The sequence below is a fragment of the Pinus tabuliformis genome, chromosome 5_1 (assembly GCF_031772625.1).
Source record: "Pinus tabuliformis cultivar Carrire ecotype Pingquan chromosome 5_1, CPIR1, whole genome shotgun sequence".
Classification (NCBI taxonomy): domain Eukaryota; kingdom Viridiplantae; phylum Streptophyta; class Pinopsida; order Pinales; family Pinaceae; genus Pinus; species Pinus tabuliformis.
The window spans coordinates 268,634,398-268,646,257 of record NC_142305.1 but is presented as its reverse complement, the minus strand read 5'-3'; the positions used below and the strand labels follow the sequence as shown (position 1 = coordinate 268,646,257).

At 36.0% G+C, this 11,860-nt stretch overlaps 2 protein-coding genes across 2 annotated transcripts; both read right to left on the bottom strand.

Moving 5' to 3' along the window:
- Positions 1-2,490: 2,490 nt before the first annotated feature.
- On the bottom strand, positions 2,491-2,961 carry LOC149164422 (protein BPS1, chloroplastic-like). The gene has a single exon (XM_089429470.1). The coding sequence runs from the start codon at positions 2,959-2,961 to the stop codon at positions 2,491-2,493; it is 471 nt and encodes a 156-aa protein (XP_089285596.1).
- Positions 2,962-8,673: 5,712 nt separating this feature from the next.
- Positions 8,674-10,777, bottom strand: LOC149164421 (UPF0496 protein 4-like). The gene is made up of 2 exons (XM_089429468.1): positions 10,338-10,777; positions 8,674-9,020 (listed from the first exon to the last, which is right to left on the bottom strand). The coding sequence occupies exons 1-2, from the start codon at positions 10,465-10,467 to the stop codon at positions 8,674-8,676; spliced, it is 477 nt and encodes a 158-aa protein (XP_089285594.1). The 5' UTR covers positions 10,468-10,777.
- Between the last annotated feature and the right edge of the window lie 1,083 nt (positions 10,778-11,860).

Genomic DNA, 11,860 nt, shown 5'->3' with positions numbered 1-11,860 from the left:
ACCATTACAAAACCATTATTCAACATGATATTATCAAATACCAACTATTATAGTTACAATAGGAGAAGTCACAACTATATATGGAATCAAAAGAAATAAATTATGCAACAACTAGCCATCAAAGATGAACACTAAAAGTGCTCGAGATTGGATGGATGAATAACTATCAATGACAATAAGAAAGTCAGAATATAAGGAAATTATATTATATGGTTTCATCTCATGGAACACCCTTAATTGATGAATAACTATCAATGACAATAAGAAAGTCATAATATAAGGAAATTATATTATATGGTTTCATCTCATGTAACACCCTTAGTTGCAAAGCTTTTTGAAGGAGCGTACCATGTTATGCCCCAAAGAGGGGCATATATGAGTTTAAATATATGTGATATGACGTCAAGGGATGTATATATGAGGCTAAATAAATTTATATATAATGAGTAAACATATATGTAATATGGTCAAACTAATATGATGGGGCCACATGTGCAATGTGTGAATAGCTATAGCCCACGGAGCTTTGGATTGATGGTGAATGGGTGCGTTGTTAAGGCACTCCTTGCGATAAGTCACCGGTTCAAATCCCCCGTGGGTACTTAGGTTAGTCTTAACTAGAAAACTAAAAACAAAAATGTGTGAATAGCTATATAAATATATAATGTAGTCATTATCAAGGACATGTGATTTCTATGTATGAGTGTATTGGGGTATTTGAAAGAGGTCCTACTATGCTTTAAGGAGTTATTGTCTAGCATCTATCTTAGCATCTATATTTTATCTATATTAGAGTCGTGCTCCAAATTGATATTGGTATACATTGTTTGTACTTATGTATTTTTAATGATATTTTGAGTATTTGAATCATAACAACCCAATATTTGAGTATTTGAATTATAACAACACAAAAATGCAGTTATTGCCTTATTTCCAATTTTAGTCTCTTCTTGAGACTAATTTTGGTCTCTTCTTGACACATTAAGCAAGGAGGAGAATAACAACAATATCAAGCTTGAAATTTTAATGAGTATGCTATTTTAGTTAAAAAGTTAGTTATACACTCTGGAATCAATGATTCAGGAGCTTAGCCACTAGAAAGGAGTTGATCAATAGAACAACAAGATGAATTGTCAATTAGGCTGCAAAAAATCTAGTTGGGGCTAGCAATCAACAACCAAGATAGAAAATAGTAGGAGAGGTTCCATTGATCTAGCGCAACGCAAATTAACAATGAAGAAAACGAAGTACTTGGTACTCTTCTCAAACTCTCTGATGCTTTCTTAGAAATGTCATTTCTACTTATGGTTCGGCAATTTATTTATTGTCCTTTTTAGTATTGTTGGCACAATCTATCAATGGTTTGTGTATCCTAATTTATATGGTTTTTTTATTGTTTCTTTAAGAGGACAAACAACGAATAAAAATAAAAGTGTATCTTCATGGCGAATAACCAATTTGTGTAGTCCAAACCTTGACTTCAACCTTTTTTATTAATTCTTCAATAGACGTTTTTATATCGACCGTGTATGGATGTACCGACATTGACGGACATTGACTTTGTTTATTAAGAGGAATTTTAAATTTATGGAATTTATGGATAGCCGCGATTGAGTCACAACAAAATATGATTCGTCTGAGTTCGATATCGACGACTAGGATGGTGGGAAGCGTGAAGCGTTACCGTAAGGCATAAATTGAAGAACACAAATACAACACAAGAATACTTTGATAAAGAATAGAAATATATTGAACGCTCAAATCAATGCCCCATTAACTGGAACCACTTAGTAGACATATCTATCAACATTAGGATTATACACAATGATCAAGAAATTTCCCATATACAAACAACACCTTCCACAACAACCTTTTGTCACGTCCACATTTTAAAAAATGCCTTGGAACGTGATTGGAATCTCCCATATTGTCTTTTTAATTATGCAGATAAATCTTCCCTATTGTTATTTTCATCATGAATATTTTTAGTTCATTGTTGTAAAGTGTTAGTGTGTTAAAATATACAAACAACACCTTCCACAACAACGTTTTGTCACATCCACATTTTAAAAAATGCCTTGGAACATGATTGGAATCTCCCATATTGCCTTTTCCATTATGCAGATAAATCTTCCATATTGCTATTTTCATCATGAATATTGTTAGTTCATTGTTGTAAAGTGTTAGTGTGATAAATTCAATACCATAAGTTCGACAAGAAAAAAACATTCCTCAATTATCATAATATGTATTTTTATCTCACCGTGTATTCTTCAATCATGTATTACAAAACTCCCATCAAAGAGCACAAGTAACAGATTAACTGATTTTTTTCGAGATAATAAACTGGAAAAGTCCTGAAACGTTTTGAGTTCCATACGTAAACGAAGAAAATGAACAACCCTAAGAAACCCTAAACCAAGAAAATGGAAAACCCTAAGAAACCATAAACCAAGAAACATTTCACGCTGGTCAGCGTTACTGATATATTCATGACTGATCATCTCTAATGGGTGTGCCTTCTGCGAATAACATGAGACTGTCAATCAATGCATTCCTTCCACTCAGAATAACATGAAAGAAGTCATTAACCAGTTTAGAGAGAGCATCTAACCCCTGGGCAAGCAATTGTGCACTTTGTTGTAATTCCTGTATAGCAATTCTGATATGTTCCACTTTCTCTGGTCCATCGACAATGTCAGCAGAAGATAATTTCTCAACTATAGGGTGAAAATTTTCAATCGTTGCATCCAACAATTCTAGCTCTTTCAAAACTCGATCTCGGCCGTTGGCAAAACATCTCTTGATTTCGTCATTAATCCCTCGCTGAAAACTCATGAATGTTGTGGACCACAAAAACTGATCAAGAATATGCAATTCAATCATTGGGCCAGAGTGCCCAGCGAGACTAGAAGCCACCACACTGCAGAGAAATATAGTTGTTGCCTTCACTCCATACATCGATCTCAAGAAAACACTACCCCTTTGACGATGACTTTAGCTTCCCAAACTGAAGGCTTTTGCTCATATGCTGTAATATCACAATGCAATTTTCAATCCTACTATTCCTTTGGGTGTTTGCACCATTTTTCCCCTTCAAATCCATTTTTTCCTTCAACTCTTGGAGAGAACCTTTGACATGGAAGAGCTTTTCATTAGACCAAATGCCATCTGAAAAGTCTAGCAAATGCAAAGCATAATGAACGAAAAGCTGGAAATATTCAAGCTTTGAAATTTTGACATTTAATGCAAGGAAAATGTCTAAAAGCTTTACAGTGTCATCCAAGTATTCATCCATCCATTTCTCATCCCATTCTGCTATAGGAAATTGGAGACCTGTAATAAGGGACTTGAGTTCCGCGTGTGTAGCAAGTAAAACCGCCATGGCTTGCTGCATCCACAACAGATTTATCGTGTTCTTCAATAACATACTGGCACCCTAAGCATTTTATGGTAAAACAAAACACATAATTGCAGTCAAACTAAGATGGTTACAGAGTTCTCAATGATTAAGGATTTTTTGATCAAATTGTTTTCTGTCGCTTTCTCTCTATCTGCCCTATGAAAACAATCAAGCCCATTAACTCGAGTCCAATTTAGGGCTGACAAAACCCTACTCGAGTATGTAGGGTGCCATGGGGATGCTTTTCTTGTGTACTACAGACAGGGAAACAGGGTGAGGTCATTTAGTGTCATTTGTTGTCAATGGATTCCTTGGATATGCCTCCTATGATGGAAGACTATCTACGAGACGTCCCAAATGTCAGGGGTTTGTCCTTGCCAAATGGCTATAATGGGATTCTATTAAAAAAATGTTTTTTGATCAACCACTGGTTAACATGAGCAAGATTTTCTTGATTGTGAGGTTATTAGTGGTATATTTATCCTGCCAGAGTTTTGAAGATTTGCAGGTCTTACTATTTCTTGTAAGCATAAGCAAACATATCAGTATGGATATGTTATTGGAGAAGCTTAAACTCTGGTGGAAGGAAGCCATCATTAAAATGCTTATTATTTTCACTTATATTCTACTTGAAGCCACCTTTTCCCATTAAAAGACCTAACTCTCCCAAATCCCTTAAAGCATAGAAGCAAAAGTCATAACATTTAATGGAGTGGCTTATAATTTCCCCCTCAGTCATCCCCTGAACTTTGGTGAATAGAGGCATGAGGAAGCATCGAGTCCCATTTCTTTGGTTTTGAGTAGAAATTGTTATACAGGTCGTAGACTAACAAGGTGACTTTTTAGTCTTTTTTTGTGTAGATATTCTAGCTGATTTTTCTTAAAGTCCTGTCAAAAATCTGAAAAAATGTAGTTTTAAGTTGTTGAGTCTACACAACATGTGTTTTCTAAAAACCTTCTATGGTGCTAAATCCATTTTTGCATTTAAAATTACAATTTAAATGACATAATATTGTGATGTCACCAAGAATTGTATCACTAGATTCTAGTGAAAAGGACCAAAAAAGTATTGACGTTAGACTACACCCTTATTCATCTATTCTTTTTACCTGGCCTTTGATGATGATAAGCAATGTTGAATTGGAAATGTGTATCACAACATTGCCAATAGTGGCTCAATATTTGCTAGATGTTTTATAGGTGATAGAGTAAGGCATTGTTTGGTCTATGTTTTAGAGGTGATAGAGCAAGGTACTGTTTGGTATATGTTTTAGAGCTGATAGAGCAAATCACCTTTTTGTAGATGTTTTAGAGGTGACAGAGCAAGGCATTACATATAAGATACTTTAAGAAGAGTTTTTCAATATGAAATACAGCTCCATTTTGTTATGAAATGCATCGTTAGATGGACATTTAAGATCAAAAACTATGTACTGTCATCAAAGTAAACCAGTACAAAACCATCTTTATGTTTATAGGATTTTCCATGCATGGAAGCAACCTTAGTCGTTAATGCACTTACTTTTTTTGCTGCTTCTTTCATTGTCTTTGGTGGCATATTGCTAGAAAATCCTTACATAAATTCCAATATATGTTCTCTAAAGCAATATAAAATTCTCTCAAACACAAGACATGAGCTTGGATACCACTTGGAGCAAAACCACATAACAAAAAACAAATTGTACATTGAACGCACAAACAATAAGTTGCTTTCTTCCAATTTTTTAGATTTTGCATTAAAGTAAACAATATCCAAGCCAATAAGTAGATAACTCTACTCTTTTTCCTATCTACGAGTGCACTGAGGCAAAGATTTTTGTTTTCTGAGGAAACTAAAAAAATAATTGTCCATAAATATCAAATTGGTAAAGACTATTTAGTAATGATTTTTAACTTATCACAAAAAGCACACTCATTTTTATGCCACCACTAAGAATCGAAGGTATGATTTTGTATGAAAGTTAGAAATGGATGGAAGGAGTTTGACTATATTTTGTGGTTCTAGATGTCTACTAATACGACCTAATTTAACCTTGAATGATGCAAGTTCTGGTTTCTTGAGATTTTTATAAAGACACTCTTGAATTAAGATTTTGAGCTTTTTCTGATCTTGAGTAGAGTTTAGAGGATGTTTCCTTCATTACCAATACAAGTTTGGATCCATCCAATAACATAGCTAAATTAACCTGAATGGATTTTTCTCCAATATTGTTTTTTCCAGGCATTACGTTCCTTAGTTAGCTCAAGTCATCTACAGACACAACAAGGACCTTGAAAATCCAGCCATTAATCTGAAAGGATATATGGTAAGACCTTATAATGTCATTATGAATGTATGGGCATTAAAATATAACGAGAAACACTTGAAATGGATGATAGATGGCAATAAATCATTTGTTCTAAATAGGATCATATAGAATGAAAAGGGCCGATTATATTTCTATATTGTGTTTTAACATCTAGAAAATCATGGTTCTTGCAGGTGGGCAATGCACTTACAGATGATTTCCATGATCTTGTAGGGATTTTTGAATTTATGTGGTCTCATGGTTTGATATTAGACAACACCTACCGGTTGCTCAATATTCACAGTGACATTTCATCTCTTGTGCATCCATCATCTCTATGTAATATGGTATTAGATCGTGCCGATGTGAAAATGGGGAATATTTATCCATACAGTGTCTACACCCGTCCTTGTTTGAACAATACTGGAACATATAGAAAACAATAGAGAAAAAGATATGTAAGTATATTATATACATTAAGCATTATATATGCCAGCAAATTAGTTTGAAGGTATGCTTAAAGTCCAATTTCATATCTTTTGCATTTGGTAGTATCTTTCCCATTGACATGGTAAACTGTAAAATAAAGACCATAGAAAAAGATGTGTAAGAATATTAGATACATTAAGCATTCAATATGCCAGCTTATCAATTTGAAGGTATGCTTAAAGTCCAATGCTATATCTTTTGCATTTGGTAGTCTCTTTCCCATTGACATGGTAAACTGTAAAATAAAGACTAGACTAGATGATTGAGGTAATTTTTTCTCAAATTAAACACATTCTTGGGTGTCATTGAGGTCAACAATTTGTTGCATGGTGAATTTAAATGACTGGTATCCATCACCTCTAGATGGGGATAATCAAATCAGCTATAAGAGCACTACTGCATTATCTTTCTCACAGAGGCATTTTGCTGCAGCCATGGAGGCATCTGTGTGTGGAGTATGATCCTTTCATTGAAAATCATTCTAAAATTTATTTCAATCTAACTGAAGTACAAAAGGCTCTTCATGCCAATGTTACAGGGATTCCTTATAACTGGACTACTTGCAGGTCTGTGGTTTTATTATTAAAATGGTAACTTTTTTTTTATCTGGTGTTGCTTCTTTTGCATTTATAAAGGACCTTCATTCATCAATCTGGTCTGTTTGCTTTATTATGTATAGTGATGAAGTTTCCGCTCACTAGGGAGACTCCCCTAGATCTATGTTGCCAATTTACCTAGAGCTCATAAACGTTGGACTACGCATTTGGATGTTCAGGTCACAACTCACCATGCATATCATTTATTTTAATCAGAACATGCCACTTAGAACAATGAGAATGTTTCTAGTTGGACTTTTTCTTTTATCTTCCATCATAAAGTCTACTACAGAAAATTTGATATTGTTTTGTTGGTATGCAGTCGAGATACAGATTCAGTGATTCCAGTCGTAGAAAAAACAGGGACTCAAGGGCCTTACCCCACGATTTATGATTGGAAATCTATTGGATATTGCAAGAAAGATACAGAAGGAGTTGTGCACAGACGTGGCCTTTGTATATCACGATTTCAGAAAGAGTGCTTTCCCTTATATGGTTGAGTGGTCCAGGAAATATAATACTGTCACAAGTAATTTTTATGGCATATGCCGCTTATGGATTATTGGTATATTTATTTGTTGCAATTATAGATTTGAAATTCAATTACTTTTTGTATGTGAGAAGTTTGTGATCTGATTTGGTTATGAACTGAGAATTATTTTGACCTGATGCAGAATTGATCCGGCAATTTCTATCTTCCAAGCACGTGAATTACTATGGAAAGTCTCCTCTGGACTAGAAAATGTTGTTTGTTGTGGTTGGGAGAAGTGCGTTCGTTGTTAATGGTGAACAATGGTCTTACCAACACCGAATGTTTGCGCCTGCCTTTAATATGGAAAAGCTCTCAAAGCTCAAGGTGAATATGGATAGTAAAGATGGTAGAAATAAATTTCGGGTTAATCTCATTGAAGAAATTTAATGGTTATGGGCATTGCTTTTCTGTTTTATATGCTCTTCATATACTTTCAATATATAATCCTATTTTTTATTATTTTTTATTTTATTATTTTTTATTGATTTTTTTTTTTTTTTTTATCATAGCCACATGAAAATAGTACTACATATTCATGCAAAAGTAAATGCAACATACCTCGCTGAGTAACAGTCGCCTTCTTCCAGTCATAGCTCCACACATACTTCGAGATTCACAAATACTTCGAGATTCAGTCTTGCCAGCCTCTGCACTCGTCATTCTTGTTTGCCTATAGTCATATTCTGCAACAGTAAAAAGTGAGTGCCTCCTCGTAAATTCCCAGCGTAATTGGCCACCATTGTAGACGATGACACCACATTTTGTTTAGACATTTACTTAGGCCACATTTTGTTTAGACATTTACTTAGGTAGGTAGGGTGTCCGTATCTCCCATCTCTCTAGAGAGTACTCTCGTTGCATCTTCTATAATACTAGTTCCTATGCCATTGCTTTAGGGTGCCAGTATCTCCTAAACCAAGAAACATTTCATGCTGGTCAGCTTTACTGATATATTCATGACTGATCATCTTTAGGGTGCCAGTATCTCCTAAACCAAGAAACATTTCATGCTGGTCAACTTTACTGATATATTCATGATTGATCATCTCTGATGGGTGTGCCTTCTGCGGATAACCTGAGACTATCAAGCAATGCATTCCTTCCACTCAGAATAACATGAAAGAAGTCATTAACCTGTTTAGAGAGAGGATCTAACCCCTAGGCAAGCAATTGTGCACTTTGTTGTAATTCCTGTATAGCAATTCTTATATGTTCCACTTTCTCTGTTCCATCGACAATGTCAGCAAAAGATAATTTCTCAACTATATGGTGAACATTTTCAATTACTGCCTCCAACAATTCTAGCTCTTTCAAAACTCGATCTCGGCCATTGGAAAAACATCTCTTGATTTCGTCATTAATCCCTCAGTGCAAACTCATGAATGCTGTGGACCACAAAAACTGATCAGGAATATGCAATTCAATCAATGGGCCAGAGTCCCCAGCGAGAGAAAAAGCCACCACACTGTAGAGAAATATAGTTGTTGCCTTCACTCCATACATCGCACTCAAGAAAACACCACCCTTTGACGATGACTTTACCTTCCCAGACTGAAGGCTTTTGCTCATATGCTGTAATATCACAATGCAATTTTCAATCCTACTATTCCTTTGGGTGTTTGCACCATTTTTCCCCTTCGAATCCATTTTTTCCTTCAACTCTTGGAGAGAACCTTTGACACGGAAGAGCTTGTCGTTAGACCAAATGCCATCTGAAAAGTCCAGCAAATGCAAAGCATAATGAACAAGAAGCTGGAAATATTCAAGCTTTGAAATTTCGACATTTAATGCAAGGAAAATGTCTAAAAGCTTTACAGTGTCATCGAGGTATTCGTCCATTCATTTCTCATCCCATTCTACTGTAGGAAATTGGAGATCTGTAATAAGGTACTTCAGGTTCGTGTGTGTAGCAGATAAAACCACCATGGCTTGCTGCATCCACGATAGATTTATCGTGTTCTTCGGAATCTTTGGCTCGAGTTACTTTAATCTTCTTGTTAAGGAAATCTCAAAGGCGTTCAATATCTCATTAAACTTTGCAGACTGATCAGACGATCGATTAGAAGTAACCATTCTGAAAGGATTTCCAAAGTTTAGGAACAGAGAATGGCCATCATGTGGGCGACTCATTGCTGAAGCAGTTCACAAACCAAATGAGGAAAACAGGGGAAATGCTTGGTAACAGAAACAAAATAGCAAGACAAACAAGAACTTGCAAAGAAAGTGTGTGCCATTAATTTTTTAGGTGTAAGACACGGAAGCTCGTCCCACGATATTATCACCCGCAAAGATAGGCAGCACAACCTATAAAGCTCGAAACCTTATTCCATAGTTTTACACTCTATTTTCTTATTGGTCCACCGAGGGTTTTGTCCAAAGGCTCCCTGGCATAGAGGTTGCGTTGGATGTGTTGAGGTGTTATGTCAATACCCTACCAAACACACACTGACGTATGGGATCTATTAAGGTATTTCTGAGCAAGAAAATCTAATTAATTCTCTCCGACTCAATGAAAGCTTATATACCTACGTCCAAAGACAAGTAAAATGGGTGAAGTAGAATTACAACCCATTCAGAAAACGAGATCAGAAAGAATTCTAGGGATGACAAGATCAACTAATGTTTTTAAAAGATGCAGAAGCCTATAAGCATATTATCCCCAAGTCTCTATACAAAACGTCATCGAGGAATGAAAATGACAATATTCACCAATTTATTTTCAAGAAAAATCCTAACTGCCTCAACATAAGGAAATGCCAAAAAATTCGCATCATCCAAAACCAGCAAAGAAAAAAACAGCTGGAGCAGTCAACCTCCGTGAAGGAGGATTTTTTTAAAGCTGTTGCGAAAGGCAACTACAAGCATACTATCCCCGACTCTCTATACGACTTAAATAAACTGACTTAAATTGATTTTTTTCGAGATCATAAACTGGAAAAGCCCTGAAACTTTTCGAGTTCCATACCTAAACCAAGAAAATGAAAAACCCTAAGAAACCCTAAACCAAGAAAATGAAATAGAGTGCCTACCTATCATGAGCTTGGCATGGACATAGATCATGGTTCTCCTGTGAATCTGCGCATTCCAGTAGTCGGTCCCTTCTTCTGGTCTTTCTGGAGGTTCATATTCGCCCGGGAGCTTCACCTCCCTGTTCCCCATGCAGAAGAAATTCAAATAATCAGTCGGGCGGTACTCAAACCAAATGACGAAAACAGGGGAAACGCTTGGTAACAGAAACAAAATAGCAAGACAACCAAGAGCTTGCAAAGAAAGTGTGTGCCGTTAATTTTTTAGGTGCAAGACACGGAAGCTCGTCCCACGATATTATCACCCGCAAAGACAGGCAGCACAACCTATAAAGCTCGAAACCTTATTCCACAGTTTTACACTCTGTTTTCTTATTGGTCCGCCGAGGGTTTTGTCCAAAGGCTCCCTGGCACAGAGGTTGCGTTGGATGTGTTGAGGTGTTATGTCGGCCCTCCTCCCTGAGTGCTTCGCCGATCATCTTATACATCATGCGCGCGGTGTTCCTGAACCAGTGCAGGATTGCCTGCACAGTATCCCCCTCCGGTATTCCCTCTGGCCACATTGGGGTCAGCACATACACGGCGAACTGCTCCTGGGCTCTGATCTTGCTCACTACCTTCAGCGCAATCTCAATCAGTATCAGATGCAGGCATTCACAGTCCAATCTCGGTCCCAAGAAGCGCAACTGCCGAAGAAGTGTTTCCCAACCTTCAATTGATGACGCGAAGCCAAAACCAGAAGCGAAGCCAAAACTGTTATGGAGGATCAAATTTGCGCTGGTCAGGCGGTTAGGGAGTTACTACCTCAGCATAATCGAATGACTCAACATCGCTCAATCGTCTAACATATCATCTAATGGTGCAAAGTAATGACACTTAAGCAGAGAGCATAGTTTATTTCAGAGGGAACGCCTTACGACGTAATTATGCCAATAACGGCTTATTCTGAGTTCGATATGGACCGCTCCGCCAGTGGGGAGCGTGGTGGGGAAATTAATTATACCAAAAAAAATTATCCCCGCGGCGGGCAATATCAACCAAAGTACGAAACGTTAAACTTTAACGCTTTAAAATATTAAAGTATTTAATGTTAAAGTATTAAACATTAAAAGGTATTATGTTGAAACCTGTAATTAGTAAAAGTATTTAGCTATTAAATATAAACGATGGAAGTAAAAGCATATAAAATTTAAATAAATTAAAGATTAGATTAAACATTACATGAAAATTACGTTAAACATCCCATTTAACATAACATTAAACATCACAAAAAACATTACATCAAGTTAAAACAAAGGTTAAATGTTAAAGTATTAAAGCTCAAAGTATGCAGGTTTCAACCGTTAAAGTTTGAAACTTTTAAATATAAAGTAAAAGTGTTTAAAGTATTAAAGCTCAAAGTGTGCAGGGTTTAACCGTTAAAGTTTGAAACTCTTAAATATAATGTAAAAGTGTTTAGCTTTTAAATATTTAGGATAGAAGTTTAACCATATAACGATGAAACTTTTAAATATAAAGCAAAAGTG